The 21253-nt window shown below is 35.9% G+C and overlaps 1 protein-coding gene across 1 annotated transcript in view; it reads left to right on the plus strand.

The window, feature by feature from the left end:
• Positions 1–21253, plus strand: part of bsnb (bassoon (presynaptic cytomatrix protein) b) — a 75131-nt gene continuing 53878 nt past the window's right edge. Inside the window, 2 exon segments of the mRNA XM_043252060.1 lie at positions 1–326; positions 11186–11561. Of these exon segments, the coding sequence (XP_043107995.1) occupies positions 148–326; positions 11186–11561 (555 nt within the window). The 5' untranslated portion in view covers positions 1–147.

A 21253-nucleotide genomic window follows, 5' to 3' on the forward strand; every position in this document is an offset into this window, starting at 1 on the left:
GCGCTCCGCTCAGGATGCTTGATTGTAGGTGATGATGGCGGAAGAGGAGCTGCGCTGAGTTTTCTCCCAGTTTTTTTTTTAAATAGACCCCTACAAGACGCTCGTCAGCAGATCTCGTCTTTCTCCTCCGTCTCACTCAGAGGGACTATGGGGAACGAAGCGAGCCTCGAAGGAGAGGGCCAGCCGGGACAACCGGGAGGCGCTGTCCCCGCGGCTGGAGCCCCGGCTTCCATTTCAGCACCAGCGGGCGGCGGACAGCTCCTCAAGCCGAGCAACGGAGCGCCTGCCGGGGGAACGGGCGCCGGACACGGCCCGGCGATGAACAGGTACGTCGAGTCATTTCAAACGCTTCCGAACCGCTGTATTTCAGTTAATTAAATGGAATGATTTGTGCTGCACGATACGAGGCTGTGGGGTCCAATCTTGTGCTTTTATATTTAAAACAACTACTCACTTTTAGCCATATCCAGAATCGATTATTTATGTTTTTAACCGCCTTCATTTAGTTGCGCTTCACACCCGATGTTTTACACCCAGCGGTATGCATTAACTACACCTGCTAAGCCAGTTTTCAGCTAAAAACCTCTATATGTGCATAAGATCAGGAATCAACTACCATATGCTGGACGCATGGGGTTATTTGATCTGTGGCATACTTGATGCATATATCTATTTACATATGAGCACGCATATGTATATAAGCAGCCATATGAGAGTGTTTTGTTTTGGTGTGTGGTCTTATATAGTGTTTTTTTTTCCCTCACAGTCTTCACTGTTAGCTTCGCTCTGTCCCGAACGAGCTACCTATGCTTGCTTCATAGCTATGGACATAGGATGTGAATTCATGATTAGTAATATTACCAATTGCACATGTTTTATTATATTTGGTGGTATATTAAATGCATACGGGAACCCGGTGTCTGATTTGGTAGGGTACAGAGCGAGGCATGTTCTGAGATGATCTGATGTGTGCCATACTCTTATTTATTCATATAAAACCTCAGTTTGCTTGGGTGTGATTTTTTTTATTTATTTATTTTTAATAACACTGACTACAGTCACATGATGTGAAATTCCTTGCTTTGGCAGCCACGCCTAACAGTGCTGATATCAAAATGCACCGGTACTAAAATCTCTACTGTAAAAGACTCTTGAGGGATCCGAAGAGTGCAAGCATGATAAAATGTTATAGCGTTAATAATTGATCAAATTTTGACGAGGATCCATGTGACTCATCTGTTACACGTGCAAGCGAACATCTTTCACTATCTCTCTCTGTTCCTCCGCACCCCTCTCTCGTCTCCCTCTACGTTCTCTAAATAATGTAATGTGTGAATTTCCCAGCACTCGAAAGATTTAGAATAATTCCAACTTTGTGATGCAGCTTAGGCTGTTTGCTAATTTATTAATTTACTCTCCGTCTGGGTTCATATTGTGTAGCAGTGATTCTTCCGGTAGTTTTTGCATCAGCACACAGATTTTACGTCGGACATGAAGTGGCAACCCAGAGCGGTAGTAAAATTGTTTATTGTATAAAAAGTGTCTTGAATTATGATGGTTTGGTGCTCTCGGCAGCCAATAATTCATAGCACAAAGCACATTATGGTTGGAACAGACATTTATTGTTGTCTGGGTCGTATTGTGTTGTTTTCATCATGCTTTTTGGATGACGACTATATGGTTATTTTATTGCTTTTATTAGTGTTTTTTCCTGGAAATATTCTCTCTTCCATTTTTAAAGTTAACCTGGTCTCATAAAAATATGTACCCCTGTGCGCGTTTTGTGCAATACCAATTTTACACACATTACTGCACGTTTCACCGCAGTTTCAAAGAGAAATATTCACTGAGTGACGCTAAAACACAGGTTGTATATGTGAACCCTGGCACGTTTTTATTACATTGACATAGGTATGTATTCCTGTGTTTTTTTTTGTTTTTTTTTTTACATTAAATATCCAGGGACTGTCACTAAGTTAATGTTCTAACATGTTGGAAATATGCCCTACACCAAATCCAACTCTAAACCTTGATGTATGTGATGCTATCAGTTTTTTAAATTACGCTTTATTCATGGAAACTACAAATTTTTGTGAAAAGGAGTGTCAGAGTCATGAGACCAGGTTGTTTAAAGCTGATTAGCATATTTAATGTCCATTCCTAAATATGCACAATTTTATATATATATATATATATATATATATATATATATATATATATATATATATATATATATATATATATATTTATTTATTTATTTATTTATTTATTTTTTTCCCCACTGCAACCGATTGGTTGAGAATCACAAATATTATAATATAATTGGGTAATAATCCAGTCTACAGTGGCAGATAAATTTGTGCCAAAATAATGTATATTTCAATTGGATGCACAACCCTTGACATGAACAACAAAACATGAGGAAGACGTTTTCTCTTCCATCTTAAAAGATAAGCCTTTTTTCCAATAAAGTTGCGTTTTATTTGCTTTAAGCATTGTTTTCCAGTGCATCCCACTGGTTGAACCACTCTTGTAGATCTGATAATATTATTATCTAATTTGTGTCTACTGTCGCAGATGAAGTTGTGTCCAAATACTGTAAATGCACAACCTCTGACATCACCAACAAAACATAAGAAGTCTATTCGCTTTCATTGTAAAAGCTGATATGTGTATATATTCTCCAGTCCTTAAAATTCACGATCATGCGGTTCGTTTCCGTATAGCTTTTGCTTTTAGCGTTGTTTTTCCTTGCAACTTAATGGTTGAGAACCATTGTTACACCAGATAATATGCTAGACGTCCTTGTCTTAGAAGGCACGCTTGTTTTGCATCTTGCACAACTGCGTCTCAGTTGTTTTGAAGTGCAGATACATCGCGTATTCAACCTGAAACATTGATTTACAATGCAATGATGCAAATGAAATGTATTTGTTGCAGGTGGCTGACCTAGCTGTCGACTTGTTTATAGTCGGGCCTCTCACAGCGAAACTATATTCTTGATGTCGGTGTTTCTCTGCGGTCCGATTGGTTTGTTGGTGAGATAAAGTTGAATCCGTTTGGACGCGTGATCTGCGCAGATGCATTTGTACAGCAGTAATGTTCCCGCTGCACGTACTGGCTGTCTGTCTGTGTCTGACCGGCATCATTAAAACCCCTGAACTGGGTGTGTAGTCACAGTCGGAGCCTTGCGTGAGTGTTTGAGGGAAAAACAAACCCGTGGAGGATATTACAACCTGGGCAGGGGAAACATTTGTTTTTCTCATGGGCCATTCTCAGACTCTTTTGTTTTGTTTTTTTCCTGCTTGCATACGTCTCGTGTTTTTATTGATGTACTGAAATGTCAGGATTTTTCTGTACAATGTCATCCCGTCATACACACTCATGGTGTGGGAAATGGCTGCATCTCCCCTTTGTTTGACAGAGTGATGTTATGTCTTATGTACCATATCAAGACGCTTCATCATTCACTGGTAAAGTGCGTGAGATGCCTACAGATGAGGCAAGACCTTGTGCTGATATCCTCATGGGTTTCCTTCACTCCAAAATCTTTTTAAACTGCTGTCAAAGTTTGATGTTTGCTGAAACAGATCTTTAAATTCATTTTAGAACGGTGCGGTTGGTTTTGTGAACTCAAAGCAGCAATATTGCGGAGTAACTTAGTAGAAATGGTAACATTGCTAACTTTTTTAGTGCTGTTAAATAGCTAATTTATTTGTAAAATAATGTATATTTCTAGTAACAAGCTGCCAATCAAATGTTCACACGAATTGCCCAGGGTTTCTGGCTTAATTTGTTGTAGTGAGTCATTTAATTTGGATGATTCATTTTAATGAATTGGTTCAAAAGATGATTCATTTGAGTGAGTCAGTTGGGTTCCTGGAACTCCCTGTATAACATTTTTTATATATATTTTTTTTTTGTGACGAAATGTCTAGTTCAGTACTGTTGTTTAACACTGTTATGCTTTGGATTCACCTTTCATTCCTGTGATGGTAAAATAAACGTGTTACGGTTTAGGCTTTTGTAATAAAGGTAAGATTAAAGTTTGTTATTCTTCCGTTCATTTATATATTTATTGCAAATGTATACCAAATGTAGCTCTTTTTCACAGAATTATTAGAATTTCAAAAGATAAGTGAAAAGAAATAGTATAATTAGCTATTTTTTAGCTTAGGTTAAGGGTTATTTCATCCAAAAATGATTTTTCTCACCCTCAAAGCATACTAGACTTGTATGATTATCTGCTTTTAGACGAATCAAATCTGTATTATATTATAAGTGATCCTTGCTCTTTCAAGCGTTAGAATGGCAGTAGGCCGGTGTTTTGTTTAACAGTAAACAATCCTTTTTTGTTCAACCGTGTTTTAACAGTTTGAAGGTAAGTAAAACATTTCTGGGTGAACTGACCCTTTAACTACTGATTCTAAAACAAATAGTTTGACAGTATGAAGTAGTATTCAGTTGATTAACTTAAAGTTTCAAATATCTAGAGTTTTAATGCTTTGCCAGTCTTGAGATTCCTTATTATTGTATTTAAGCTTTAAAATAAGAATGTTAAAATGAAATTGTGCAGTTTTCTGAAGCGCACGGTGAAGCATGTGAAAGAAACAGCCTGAAAGTAGTTTCAGATACGACATGTTTGTGAACTGTCATGGCACAAACTCCGAATGTATTCTTTTGACGGACGGCCAAAATGAAGAACCAGAAGCTATTAGTGCATTTGTATGGACTTTCCAGGGGAGCGTGTAGGTGCTGTTTGTGCTATTAGTGAAACATGGATGAAGAAAAAGATGGGAGGGATGAGGGAGATGGATGGCTGGAGAGACAGAACAGTATCCGACGCTTTATTTCCCAGCAGATGGGATAGGAACATCGCTGTCTTAGCCGCCAAACATCACCCTCATAAAAGGGCCCTGAATTGTAATGACACAGAAATCTAATAAATGTTCTCCGTGAGCCTGTGGCATTCTTTTAGCGTTCTCTTTACACTCCTGCTCAGTGTCTTTAAACCGCTCCATTTATTAAGCCTTGGAAGGAAACACAGATAGAATATAGCCATGCACCCCGGCCCACATGTCGAAAGGCCAATTTTAAAAAGGTTAACGCCAAATCTTCCCGTTTTAGTCCTCTTTCATCATATGACACTTAATCTTTAGTTGTTCATTGTTCCCCTGGCCTTCATACCCTACTGTTCCAGCACAACATCTTCATTGCAAGTCCCTATAGCGTTCTGTATCGCAGTACAGTATACCCATACAGGCCTCCACACCAGAACATAGTGCTCAATGCTAGAGTATATAATTGGGATTAATCACATCCAAAAAAAGTTGCTGTTTACATAATATATGCGTGTGTACTGTGCATATTTATTATGTAGGCCTATATATAAATACAAAGACATGCTGTATATGTTTATATTATATCAGATTTTGTGGTATGGGTAGCTTTAAGAGTGGGTTTAGGTGTAATGGATGGGTCAGTAACGTATTTATAAATGTATATAAAAATATTTTATAGATGTAATTACATAAGTATTTTTAAAAATATAAGTACAATGCAAAAACATGCATGTATACACAATAAATGCATTGTACCAAATTATTAATTTAAATGTAAATACGTAGCAGTTAAGGCCACCGAATATAAAGTGGGATCAATTTAAGGATTTATGTATTTAATAAAAATACCCTGCAGTTGTATTTTTAGTATACTTGTTTATATTTGATTGTGCTAAAGTAGCGCTATTGCAAGTATACTTCAGATGTACCTTAAATATCTTGAATTTAAAGCAAATTTATAAGCAATAATGATATTGAAACACATTTTAAGCTTGATATTAAGAAATGTGTTGTGAAATTAAGCCTTATTATTTTTGTGACACATGTCAGTAATATATGTTAATAGATCTGAAGTATACATATTAAATAATATGTAAATAAATGTATTATATATGGGTATATGGGTGGCACAATATTAGTTACGTATACTCCCATATATAAAATGTTTAAATCATTAATTTTATAGTTTTGGTTCATGTTGTTGAGTTAACTTGACAATGGAGTTATAAAGTTAGATAACTTTAGACAGAAATAGTTATCAAGTCGGTTATGCGTTAAGTTTAATTGTAAGTGCCTCACTATAACCCAGATTGGTGCCTTTTTAAAAGAAAACAAGAGCCAAAAGCAAATAAATTGTCCATGTAATCAACATTACCCCAGATGTTTCCTATTCCTTTAACACTGTACAGTATAGGAATCACTCCTTAAAGAAGTATGTAGTTATAGTATATAGTGCAGTGTTCCTCACAGGACTGTATCTAGAGCGAGAGGAGACGTGAATTCAGTTTGTCAGTCTTCACCCATGCCTGTTCTTCTCATGTGGAGCTGACTCCCACTGGTTTTGTACTCTCCTTCTGTCACTCTGTGACTCATCAGAGGTGTTAACACAGGCTCTGTGCAGTAGAGAGAGGAGTGAAGGGGACTGCTCAGCACTACAGATCCAAATTAATCTGATCCAGCAGACATGGCTGTCTAAGGCTGCTGTTAGCCCCTTTACGGAGTGCAGCATCACAGTATATGCTCACTTCCGTCCGGGAAACACTTTAAACCCTGTGCATTGTATTTAGAGCACTAGGATTAAAATATAGTCGTACTGCAAATCAGCCGATAACAAATGACCAAAGAAGTATTACACAGCATATTAGACTAATATCTGAAGGATCGCGTGACACTGAGGACTGGAGTGATGATGCTAAAAAATCAGCTTTGCATCAAAGATTCAATTTTTAAATATTTTCACATAGAAAACAAATGCTCTGTAGCCGTTCTATTCTAGCAAAGATCTAGAAACATGGATTGTCTGGGTGTAAAATGTCTTAATATCAGCATTTGCCATGCATTTTGAATATAATGACCACAGAAAGTACAATGATTACCTGAATCGAGACACAGAGTAGAAATTGCTAATCAGCGCTCCATTATGTTTTCTGCATTCAGGAATAATTACCTGAGCACTAGATAATTATAAGGAGTACATGGTTCAGTTAATGAGACAATCAATCTTAGCAGACACAATAAGTCCTTGATTGAGCATAAGTTATGGTTTATCGAGTCACTCTGTCAGTAACCATAACCCTGCTTGTTTTGCTTAGTAAGATTCAAAGTTTATATTTGTAAACTATTAGTGACGGACATGTCTCAAGGGTGTGTTAGCAAAGAGTGTTATAGACTTTGGGGACTATGGGGTCTGTAAGAGAAGTCTACAAATACATATTTTAAAATATTATTATAGTTTATAAAGCTATGAAGGTTGTGAGCTATCCTGAATCTGACTTTTGACTATGGACATTATAGTTAGCATTAAGTGCATTTAGCCTGTAGCTGTTTGGTTCACTATGCAATTAACTTTTTATTATTATTACTATTGTGGTAGTGTATAGATTTCTCTGTTTAGATGACACCTCAGATTTTCAGTTCAGATAAACTCAATGCATATTGATATTAGCAATATCTCAGAGTGTAGAAGATGCTTATTTTTTTCATATTTAAATAATTATATAGAGATAATTAAATGCCCTCAGCAGAAAATGATCAACCGTGTGATGAAAATTATTCAAAGTACGTTAGTGAGTTTATTTCTGCCACAGAGAATATATCCTAAAGCATGTGTATACGTTGTACGTTATTTAAAACTATCTCGGTGATTCATCAAGACATTGATGATATTAAATAGACTTTAGCTGAAAACAGAGTAAGAAATTTGATAATTGAATTGAATGTACTTTTATTTTATTATTTAATGTTATTATTCAATTTAAAACAATTTCTTATATAATTCTAGAGCCAAAAAACAAAACAAAACAAAACAAACAAAAAAACCAATAAAATAAAATACATTTTTGTTTTGCTTTTTAGTCTTGCATGTCAAAAAAAGTTAATTTCTCACAAATAATTTTGGTAGTAAACACTGCAATTAAATGTTTAATAATGTAATTTAATTTATTTACGGAAATCTTAACATGACCTCTTATTAAGTCCTATTAAATGCTTTTTTTTTTCAGTTGTTTTCATAGATCTGTAGATTTCCTGCATGTGAACAACAGTTCTCTCTCTCTTGCTTTAATGTTTGTCTTTTGCTAGAAACATCTGACGTAAAAGCACTACTGAGCTGAGCTGTGAAGCAGCAACCTCTGAACAATATAATTGAGCCAAACAGTTCAAAGAAGGCCTTTTTGTCTATTAAGACATTCGAAAGTCATTCAATTCTTTATTCAAACTCTTAATGATGCTTTCTATAATTTAAATGGCTTGTCTGTAATGACTGAAACAAAGCTAGTCAGTTGTTAGCAATTAGCACTGAGTGACTCTAGTGGGAAATATAAGTGTGGAGTAAATTCAACACAAGCCTGTTTTATTTCCGTAATCCGATGTGTTCTGTCTGGCCTACTTATATTTCACTACATATTGACCTGAGGTAGGAGAAAACTTTTTAACTGAGGAAAAATGATGCCCTTTGCCTTTAAATATGCTGAAAGGTTATATTGCGCCCATAGATAGTGCCAATAGCAGGCCTACCTGAACTGTTGCGAAGTCAATATAGTGTGTAAATTGAATGTTGGGAAGGAACTTTGGAGCCGTAGTTGGACTGAGATTAAATTTCTTCACTAAATATAAAGCTGACACTGAAATAATGAACCTTTCTCCCTCTTTGGCACGTCTCAGTTGATTCAGACCTTGGTAATGACTTTAGATGAAGCGGCACAAGAAAAGCGGCCTGCTTTTCCGGCGCTGAAGTTTCACTTGAAGTTTTAGGGCCACGTATAATGAGGGACCAGGTGCTGGAAATATTCCTGGACAGACAACAGAGCGAGCCAAGCGCAGCTCTACACACACACACACACACACACACACACACACACACAAGCAAGTCTCAGCCTGACTCCCTGTTACTGTGAATCCTGCTATTTTAGTTCTCACACACTTTTTTCCTTTCTCCTCAGAATCTGACAGAGGAAGTGTAAGCTTTTGAAGTGTCTTGCGTGTTCATTTGAGGCTCTCTGTGTGTACCCGTGCACTCGTGTTTGTCGGCTCTCTGGAGGCTTTGTTATGACCATAGAGAAAGCTTAGAGTCCGTTCTAATTGCTCACTAATCCCAGCGCCGGCCTGTGGAAAAAAGAAGAAGAGAAAATCATTACTGCTGTTGACATGTGATAAACGACCTCAGAGTAACAGAAAGTCTGCAAAAAAAAAAAAAAAACCCTCATGCTTTTACAGACAACTTGGGGACTTGGAAAAAAGAGAAAAAGAGGCCAAGAAAGGGTTTGACAGAAGCTTAAGTGAAAGTTAGAAAGCAGGCAGCTGTAAATTCAGCACTGAGGCTTAATTGAAAAGGAAAATATATGCGAGAGAGCTAAAGGTATACAAACACAGGATCCGTAAAATGCAGCTGATGTTCATTATTCGTGCTGGTTTTGTTTTAAAGAAACAGTTGCAGCTGAACGAGATGATGCAGTAAACGCGCACTGCTTGAAAGTTGAAGAAGTTACATTCCTATTACATTTAGGTAACTTGTAATCCGTAAGCTTTTACATTTTCAAAGTAATCTTCACATCCTTGTTTATGTTCAACTCCACCACTCACATATTAAAGCATTTCATCTTACTGGACATTTCTAATATTGTTTTATAAAGGCGTTTGGATGAAATTCAGTCATGCCAGTTCTGGGATTGGATAATGCTTATTGATCATGGTTTGAAATGCGCCATTGACAGTTCTTTTGAGTGAAACAACAATAAATAGCTCATTAGAGAGCATTGATTAAATGCTTAAATATAGTCACAGCTTCAAAAGATAAGTGCTCATAAAAAAAAACAAAAAAAAAACTTTCAGCATGCTGTAGTACGATACGACAATGTGATAAACTGTCAGTGGCAGGTTTTTGAGATTCTTGTGGAGGAAAGCGTGTTTGTGTTTGCAGTAAATGGCAGTTCCGTTAAAATGCTTCCTTTTGAAAGTATTCAGTCACCTGTGAGATCTCCTTCATGGTCAATTTCTGCATCCGGTCATCCAACTATTTTTCTTTTTTCGAATTAAACCTTTCCTTATGCACAGAGCTTGTCTAGTCTGTTACCTGAAGATTTGACAGATATTGTCAGATATTGTTTTTATAACCGATACAGGTACTGATTAATTTAATGTGTAAATGCCCAGTCCAAAAAACTGATAATCCGTTATAAAAAAGTATAACAATACACTGTAAAACATGTTTATTTTCTGTCTATCTATCTATCTATCTATCTATCTATCTATCTATCTATCTATCTATCTATCTACACACAAAATTTTTTGTATTAATAACAGTATAATGTACAAACATAATGTTTTATTATTATTATTATTATTATTATTATTATTATTATAACAAATCTAACATGCAAAACTGTTTTATTACATAAAACATTCTGTTTTATTTTTATTATAATAATTTTATTAACAATATATTATTATAAAAATATATTAATTATATTAATAACAGTACACATTAACATGCATTGTTATTATTATATTTGACCTTTTATTATAATAATAACAATGTATTATTATTATTAAACAAATTATTATGTTATTGTTGTAGTAGTAGTAGTAGTAGTAATAATAATACATTTTTATTTTTATTGTTCTTAAGGATTAGTGGCTTTGAAAGTCTATATGAAAATAGTACTGATGGTTGCCTTCATAAGTTCCATTAATGATAATTAATTCCATTTTTCATAAATTAACGTCCAATCTATTTATGATAGCCATAGATTTTTCACTTTGCCTGTAAGCAGCATCTGTTCTGTGTCAAAGTTCAAGAATGACCATTTAAGACAATTATATATGCTTAGCGGAAGAAGCCCCGTCACCACAGATAACATTTCCAGATTCTTTTGGAGAAGCATTAAAAGTCCTTTTCAATCTGTCTGTTTCCACCCCCAGAATTTGCCCCGCTGCATTGATTTATCTTTCTATTCTCATTCAAACTACTCACGAAGCTGCGGCACAAAGCTCTTTAAATCTCCTCCTGTGAATCCCCTGGGCAGATGGATTCAACAAAGTGTTCAGCTATCAGTGATTTCAAACATATGCCACACAACCCCTGCTTTAATTCACACACCGATGTCTTTTTTTTTCCTCTCCCACAGTATCCAAGGCAAACCTAATCAGACAGACCCGAGCATGGGACCCAAACCTGGGGGTCCGCCGGGGGCAGGGCCTGGTCCCGGAGCGCCGTCGCAGCCTCACGCACCCGCTCAGGGTCAAGCTGCACGGAAGAACCTCCAGGTGGACGTCGGGAGCAGCAAAGGTGGACAACCCGTCTCGCCCGGAAGCAGCGCTCCCACCTCACCCTATTCTTTGCCCCAGATTGCACCCATGCCCAGCAGCAAGCTCTGTCCGGTGTGCAAGACCGCAGATCTGACGGGCACCACAGACGGCCAGCCAAACTGCAATACATGCACACAATGCCGCTCCATGGTGTGCAACCAGTGCGGATTCAACCCCAACCCTCACCTCACTGAGGTAAGTAGCCCAGGGCATGCTCATTCAGCCCTGAATGTTGTACGACATGTTCAAAAGTTTGTTATCTGTAAGATTTTTCTATAAAGAAATTGTTTTTTTGAGCGAGATTGCATTAAATTGATTAAATGGGAGAGACATTACAAAAAACAAATTTCTATTCTTTTCAACATGAACAAAATCTATAATAAGCTATGTTTTTAATAAATTTTTAAGATGCAAATTAGCACGTTAGAAGCGTCTTGTGACACTGAAGACTGGAGTAATGATGCTGAAAAATCTTCTTTGGATCTTGATTTTAAAATATATTCCAATTATATTTAACATATGATAATAAACAACTACGTTATAATAAATAAAGATTGAGCATATTTATAACAAATACACACAGTACACATATATTATGTGAACACAAATGTTTATTTTAGATGTGATTAATCATTTAAAATTAATCATTTGACAGCACTAATTCCAATACAAATGTTATTATACATATAACAATATATTTCTCACTGAGGTTTTCCATCAAAATGAAAGTTTAATGTTTTAGCATTTTAAAATATTGTAAAATAATAATAATATTAATAATAATAATTAATGCTAAGTTTTTTATTTTACAGTTAAATGCTACAATGGTAAAATTGCTTATTTAGTTTTTATTTAGTCATTTTATTATTCTTATTATCATTAATTTATAGCAATATTGATATTATCATAATAATTTGGACAAATTGTGCAGGCCTACGAAAACAACAAACTTGGATTTTTCTTTTGAATTGCAATTGTTTTCTCAAAAATCTTACACTTTTTTCCCCCTCAAATCGTGCAGCAAATATTTACAGATTTTTTGATTTAAATAAATTCAAGCTTGTTGAATTAAGCATAACAGAATCCCCTTCCCCCCAAAAACTTAACAATTATGTGTGTGTGTATCAGCTTGACTGTCATAAGTCCCTTGAGAGAGCTATTCCTGTTTTGAGTCTGAATATTCACCATCAGAAAGCCACAGTGAAATAGATGAACATTGCGGTCCAAATGGTTCTTTTCAAATAAAGTATGACCATTACCGTTAGATTTCTGGAGGAGAGAAAGCGAGATGTGTTAAATAAAAAGCTCTTGGTAATGAATCCTACGCTCGGCCTCGGCCTCCATCTGGCTCGTACCCAGGACACACACTGCACACAACCTGGAACTGCTCAGAAGAGAGTCCTCTGGGGCGAATGGGAATGTGTGCCTGCGCTTTCTCTGTGTTTCTGTGTGTAGGATGCAGCGGAAAGACAGAGCCAATGTTCAGAGATGTGTGTGTGTGTGTGGGAGAGCGAGAGGCCGCACGGCTGAGCGTGTGAGGGTGAGATTGTTTGAGCGTGTTTGAGGATGTTGCTCAAAGGTGCAAATGGCTGGCTGCGTGTTAAATCCTGCAAGTGTAAAGTAGGCAATGGACAGGGACGGAGAGAAGGGGATGTTGAAGATCAGCTTAGAGGGGGATCTAAAGTGAATTTTGGGGATCTGCTCTATTGCTCTTCAGCAAAGCCATTAAAGGAATAGTACACCCAAAATTTTAAATTGACTCCCTTCAACCGGTCTTTGGTATATATAACATTCAGACAAACACAGACAGAGATTTTGAAAAATTTATCCCGGCTCTTCCTTGGTAATGCTGGTGGATGGTGGCCATTATTTTGAAAATCCATAAATCATATATATATATATATATATATATAAACTAAAACTACCTATATGCCTCGGGGTTAACACATGTCCTCTGAAGCAGATCAATGGGTTTTTGTAACAAAAATATTTATATTTTTAAGTTATTGTTCAGTTATTGACTTCCAGCAATGGATGTATCCGCATTCATGAGAGAGTTTTTTTCAGATTTCACATCTTGTAATTGTAAAAATATAAATATTTTTGTTACAAAAGCCCATCGGTCTACTTCAGAGGACCTGTGTTAACCCCCCAGAAGCATATAGGTTAGTTTTACGATGGATATATATGCTTATATATGGATATATATGGCTCTTCAAAATAATGGCCACTATCCACCAGCATTGCCAAAGAAGAGCCAGGATAATTTTTTTTTAAACTCTTACTGCGTTCAATTGAATGAATAAAGTTATGTACACTTAGGATGGCTTGGGGGTGAGCAAATCATTGGGTAATTTGAATTTTTGTTTGAACTATTCCTTTAAAGGGTAGAAATGCCAAACAGCCCCAAATGAAACAATACCTGTCAAGCTCCAAGATAAAACGGTAACACCGTATTGCTTGTGCGTTCAATTCCAAATCTTCTGAAGCCATATTATAGTTTTGTGTGAGCTGATCGAAATTTAAGTCATTATTTACTAGAAAAATGGCACCATTTATTGGAAAAAAGTAAACACCATTAGTTCTCGTTCATCGAGAAAGCAAATGTTATTGACATCAGTAGTGCCATATTTGATTTGAGAATAACAGAAGACAGGAAACATTTTATTGAATTATGACTTTTAGGGTGTTCCTCACACATACTGTATATATTGGGCAACTTTAGAAGTCCTTCAGTATACACTATTATAATACTCTATATCATTTTGGAGCCTGATATGAAGATATTTAGACCCACATGAGGGTGAATTTTGTCCTGAAATCACACATTTGTTTCCATGACAGCTCTGGGCTTTGAATCTGAGTGCAGCTTGTGTGTCGTAAAGATTGTAATTTTAAAAGTAATGTTAGGGTTGGCTGGCGTATCTTTCTAGGTAAAAATATTAGACTGAAAGGATGGCCTTAACTTAGGCCATCTAATTTAGCATAATGGCTAACATACGCTATCATTCAAATAGCCTATAAAAATAAAGTAAAAACAGTAATATTGTGAAATATTATTACAATTAAATTATTATTAAAATAACTTTTTTATTTAAAGTATAAGTATTAAGTATAAGTATTTTTAAACGTTTACATTTATTTATATATATATACATATACACATATATGTGTGTGTGTGTGTGTGTGTGTGTGTGTGTGTGTGTGTGTGTGTATATGTATACATATATTAATGTTGTTAAACAATTAATCACAACATTTTTTGTTTACATAATGTATGTGTGTTTGCTGTGAATATTTATTATGTATATATAAAGACACACAATATCTCGAACATATTTACATGTGTATATATATTTATATAGTTATATTCGAATATTTTCCAAATATATAAACGTAGCACATTTCTCTTAAATACATACGTGTATGTCTTTGCATTTATATATGCATAATAAATACACAAATTGCACATGCAAATATTATGTAAAGAAAAACCTTTATTTTGGATGCGATTAATCACTCGCTGATTCAAAAAGGTTGTTAAAAAAGGTTTGGGGGATTAAAAAGCTTCTTTTAAATGATAAATAACAAAAGCATCCAGGTAGTATAGTCATTCAGCAGCTGAAAGCGATGATCTGGTCTAGCAAAATGCCACATTTTTCACAAAAGGGTTCATCTTTAGAAATTCGATTTGGGGAGTTTTAGAGCCCTGCTGTGCTTTATAAAGACAGGATTGAATTAATTGGGCTCCCGTAGGATGGTGGACACTACAAAGTGGCTCTGAGACGGTCTTGATTTATACTGATGCTGCAGCACATAGCATGCAGCACTAAGTCAGCGTTTTTAACAGCTCTGCTGTCAGTTCCAGCTACATGTGACAAAATGATGGGAACTATGTCTTCTGGCGTGTAATTTCAGGGTTCAAGTGCAGTAAGAACAGATGTTTTATGAGCATATGGGTTAAATTACTTGAGATCTCTGCAAAATAGAAATACAGCAATAATAAAAAAAATTGTTTAGAGTTTTTAAGCATCAAGCCGGAGCCAAGCATAAATTTATTAGTGAAACGGGAGACATTGTGATATGACAGGCTATTAAATGTCGAGTAGGGGTGAGCAGTATACCAGTAGAAGCAATTCACTGCCTTTTCCGAAGGGAACATGGAAGAACTTGTTAGAAATAAGGTTCATGCTTTGTGATGTGGAATTGACACTTCGCTGAGACTTGACAGTATCAAGCTTTCCTACTGGATCTTTTAGCTGGAAAACATGTAGACAAAAGCAAGCAGACGAATTATCACAGGAATCATTAAATAACACCTGGATTAATAGTGCATTAATCTAGTAATTACATCTGGTCACCCAAATGTCATCAAAATGTCAACAATATGTCATGACAGCCTACATCCAAAATATGAAATTGGAAGAGATGTGGGTAGTAAAGACTATTATTTTTGTAATAATTCAAAAGATCTCTAATGCTCACCATGGCATAATTTTTTGATCAAAAATACAATAAAAACTGTAAAAGTATAAATAATTATTGCAATTTTAAGCCACTGCTTTTCTGTTTTAATATTTGTAAAAATGTAAAAATTCCTGTGATTCAAAATTGAATTTTTAGCATCATAGCATCATTGATTTAGCATTCATGATCACATGACCCTTCAGACATGATTATAATATCATAATTTGCTGCGCAAGAAACATTTATCATCATCGGTATCAAAAATTGTTGTGCTGCTTAACATTTTTTTCCTATTATTTTATGAAATCATCTTTAAAAATGTTTAATTTACTCTCACTTGATCAATTTGCTGAATAAAACAAATTCTTTCTTTCTTGCATAAAGTCCTACCTGCTTACTTTTATTACCACTTTAATTCAAATTTTAAAGATGAATTCTGTCATTTATCTTTGGCACATAAATTAAGATATTTTAGTATAAATTCTATCACGTACTACCATGTACAAGGCCCAAAAAGGTAGGGCATTGGACATTGTTAAAATAGCCCATGTTACATAATTTACATTTTTGGGTGAACTATCCCTTTAAATAATTTTTTATTATATTTTAATATATTCATATAATGATTCAGTTGTTTTTTTTCCAAACTCCTAAAAAGCCAGAAGAATGTTTAAAAACTCTTATTATATTTAAAAACTGTAAAATATAGTCTAAAATTAGTTTCCAGTATATTAGACAAGATATTTTTTGATTTCCCCAATATTTGTGATCACTTTGTTCACTCAGTTGTGAGAGTGAACAAAGATGATGTTTCTCTGCTTGTTTTTATGATCCAGTGAGTTACTGCCTACTGTATATAGAGCGTTACAAATTGATGACTTACGAGGCGTCATTTCAACTAACATGCTGCTTAGAAGAAAGCTGCCTGTGTAGGTAATGTTGAGTTGTTGCTCTATTTTGTGCTTGTCGGAGTGCTCCAGTAGTGACGGTTTGTTTCAGGCGTTTAGTGTAAAGATATCGGTTTAAAGCTGAACTCTAAATGTCTCTTGGAGAACAAAGCAGAGAGAACATGAGACAAGAAGCAAGAACAGCTGGTGAAGAGGAAAAAGAGCGGCCATCTGATCACTATGCAACAGACACCTGGAGAAAGAGAGAGAGAGAGAGAGGCTTGACATGATGGCAACAGCACTGAGTGGGATGCAGGAACCAGGGATATACGGACAGAGAAATAGCAGGGTGGGGAAGGGGGAAGGAATGATAGAAGGAAAGAGAAAGTGGCGCTGACACACTCCAGTAGTCACCCACCAGCATACAGGAGGCGGTTCCACTCTGCCATTGGCTGATCCTCTATTTATAGATCCTGCTCTGTCTCTGCAATGATCTCCCATTCCTACTGCCAGAGAAAACCGGTGGAGGATCGGGAGACAGAACGGAGAACGGACGGACGGATGACGGCGTGGAAACGTGGAAGGAAGAGTCCAAATTGATCAGGCAGATAAGGAAGCTAAAAATAATTGCGCTTGTTTGGCACATAAGCACTGTTCCCTCTGAAAACCCTGGGGTAATGACGCTAGAATGGGAACATCGTGAATTCTCCCCGCTCCACGAGTTCTTCGGAAATCTGTGACTTGATGGGAACGTGAAATCTAATAGGTCGGCCCTGCGTTTTGGCGCTGAGTGTCTCACGTCTTCTGGTTTTCACGCTATCTAGTGGATTCATCATGAGGCTGACAGCGGAAACTGAGTGTAGGGCCATCTGGGCTACAACACACCCATCACGGCACAAACACAGAGAATACACACACACACCACCGTGGCCCTAGAGATTTCATGCTATTTTGTTCACCATTACACAAATTTGCCCAGGCAGCATTTGGGCGTTATTTGGGTTCCATATGTAATCCTAAATATATGCATCATATGTATTTTTTCAAGCAAATGGGTGGCAGCTTTTGTAATTTTCTAGGATTTGGATTTCATTCTATTTTTCCATCATTAAATAAATGTGCCTAGGCAAGCATTTGTGCGATATTTGGTTACCACATTCAATACTAAATACATACACCACATGCAGTTTTTAAGTGCATGAATAGCATCTTTTATGTTTTTCTGACATTATATATTATATTAGACATTTAGGTATCTAAAAACAAATAATTGATATTTAGCTCTTTCTAGAGCACATTTAGCAGATTTGAGTTTTTATTTTTACGATTCGACGTATGTTATTTAAATGGACTCGTACATGCATGACTGGATTTATTTGTTTATTTTGTATTACGCTTTCATTTATTTCAGTTTGGTAATGTCGTAATTGAGGTTTACACTATTCGTTTTTATAGTTTAATCAGTATCATTTATTTTCTTGTATTTGTTAAATTAAAAGGAACCGAATCAAAGCAAATAAGCAATCAAATGAAGTTTTCATTTTAAATGATGGCAAAACAGGGAGAATCCCTTATGTTTATGCGGTTTTGCATGAGCAGGCAGAATTTCCAATATCCTTTTTTTCAGTTTGCCATTTTTTATACAGGTTCAATATGTTTTTTGTTTGTTTCAGTGAGACAAATGCACAATTTTTCACTATGCCTTCACACAAATTGGCGTACCCAGTTTTTGTGAATGCAATTGATAAACCAATTGATAACACAAAAAGCCCTACTATTTGGCCTTTTTTCTTAAAGGGAACAGAAAGAGTGTTTTTCTGCTGACAAATTGTGATATTAATCTGAGTCAGATACTTTAATAACCTGTGGCTATCGCCTTTCTTTCCCCTTTTAGCAGAGTCATATCAAAGAGCAAATGGTAAAATTGGATCAGAAGTGCATGAGTTGGTATCGAACCGATGTGTGAAATGGCTGCCGGTCTCTGAGGGCTGAGTAAGAATGCATCGCTCACCACGCAAACATGATTAATCAAACAATAGAGTACTGTGCTTTTCTTCTAAATGGCACAGTGTCTCTCTGCCTTTCCAAGACAATAGAATCTGTCATGCGTTAAAGAGACGGACGCCCCACTTTTGCCACTAATGCCCAAAATATGCATTCATGTGCAAACTGTGCAGTAGTAGAAATAGTTTTTGAGAAATAGGCTTTTTCCACACTAAATGTTGTTTCTGTGAGTTTGATAATAGGAAATCACCCTTTGAATGTTTTACATAGCGCGGCTGTCTTTGATAACTTTTCGATTACCTCAAGGTTACATCTCGAGCATTGTAGCCTTAGCCTTCTAAGCTGCATTCACAACATTTCGGAAATTACCATAATTATGAGTAGACAACTCATAGAGTTTAGTCAGAGCTTTTTTACGTCCTTGGATGCGGAATTGATTTGTTTCTATGGCGATACTCGTAACACAGAATAAGATATCATTATGTGGGTGGCTAGTCAACTGTTTTGTGCTAGCTTTGTTAGCGGTTAAGCATAGTTTTATTATGAATAAGTCTTAGTAAAGTGACGGAAGTTTTCAAACAGAAATAAACCGTATGTGTCAGCACCGATAGTCTCGCTTTCTGTCTGTTCTTATCTGTCCTATCATAAAAAATGAGAAAAATTAAAAAATAATCCATATGTACATTTTCATACTGCAGCTGGTCAAACTGGTGGACAAGCTATGGACCGGCAAATTAATAAAGTAAACAAATCATTTACACAGACTTAATCACTTTATTCACATCTGAATGTAAATAAACTTGAAATTACTTAAATTCTGTGAATAAATTAAGGTTAATTATTAATAAATCATTTTTAATAGATTTAGCACTGTATATACGTCCCTATCATTGGAGCTGTCATCAAATTCAACGTTTCTAACTTGCAGTTATGCATCCAACTAAGACGTGAAAACCTTACAGCCACAAACTCGTAATTATGGTAATTCCAACATGACGTGAGTGCAGCTATAGCTTAGCATTTTGATTTCCCCCTTAACGTAGAGTTCAGTTTTCTCATTACTTTGTTATTATGATCATTATTACTCACAGAAACATTATTACATTTCTTTTGCAACGCGTCACATTCATTAAGGCAAGCTGATGTAGTTTTTAATCATCTTTAAACACCTCAATTATAAGCTACTCGTGAAGTGTACACTACGGTACTGAGCAAATAAGTGTTCTGCACCTTTAAAAATCCGTACCAGCACATTTCCATTAATCGGCTTCGTTTGTGCTTCATATGCTCTGATAAGCTGTCAGTTTGGTCTAATGCTCGCAAAGAAGAATTAGTTTATGAATCTGGTGCCCGCTGAGACGGGAGTGAAGCTGTGTTGTGTTCTTGTGTGGTGTTTATAGAGATATTTAAAGTATTTGGGGGCCTTCAGAATGCTCTTTTGATGTGTCTCGTCCCAGTTTCGGCTGGGTGCTTCGCCGCTGTGGTTTGTTGTTAGGAAACTGCAGCATTCAGTCTGTGTCTCAACCGCTTTAGTCTGGAAACAGGCAGCAGTTCACCTCCTCTGTCTGTCTCTCTGCTCTTATGCCACAGAATGCTGTCGACGTGACTGTCTGTGCAGCTGATGTGTCTCTATTTGTCTACATGACTCTTTGATTGTGACTCCATCTGCTTGTCTGTTTGCTTTTCACCTGTTCTCCATATCCGTTTCACTTTGTCCTCTCGTCCTCGCCAGCTGCCTTCTGTTGGGTTTTAAATCAAGCAAACGTTGTTTTCAGTTATTAATACAAATGCCTTTTATTGTTAATATTACTCTTATTTCCTTCTTACATTAAATATATACTATGCACAAAAAATAACAGTTATTTACTGTACTTCATTTTGTATAAAACCTGCAAGCTTTTCTTTGATATTGTAGATATTGTAACTTTTTTTTAATGCCGTAACAATAGTTCATACTTAACTGTTCGAAGTCTTCTTATATATCATACAATAGATAGCTTAAAATAAATTTTGTTGTTCTGTTGAGATGTTAGTTCAAGAACTCTAAGTTGAATAAGTCATCCAGTTGGGTTTATGAATCTAATCAGCTAATTCATTAACAAGAATCAACTCAGAAGACCTTTTTTGGTTCTGATTCTCAAACTCAAATCATTGGTTCACAGAATGTCTGTAATGTTAACTCACTGAAGAGAAAGATTATTATTTTTCTGTCATTAATTACTCACCCTCATGTCGTTCCAAACCTGTAATAACATTCATCTTTTGAACATAAATTAAGAGATCCGAGAGCTATCTGACACAGACCACAAGGCTCAGAAATGTAGTAAGGAGATCGGTACAATAGTCAACAAAATAACAACTTTATACAACAATTCGTCTCTTTCGCGATACCTTATAGTGCCTTTTTTAACGAATGTACACGGATACGTCATGGTTCTTATCAAAGTCATGTGATTTTATCAAAGCTGTTCTCAAAAAAGGCATTAATTGGCTATGACTGAATTACATATAACAGTCATATTCTGTTTA

This window comes from Puntigrus tetrazona, chromosome 11 (genome assembly GCF_018831695.1).
Source record: "Puntigrus tetrazona isolate hp1 chromosome 11, ASM1883169v1, whole genome shotgun sequence".
Taxonomy (NCBI): domain Eukaryota; kingdom Metazoa; phylum Chordata; class Actinopteri; order Cypriniformes; family Cyprinidae; genus Puntigrus; species Puntigrus tetrazona.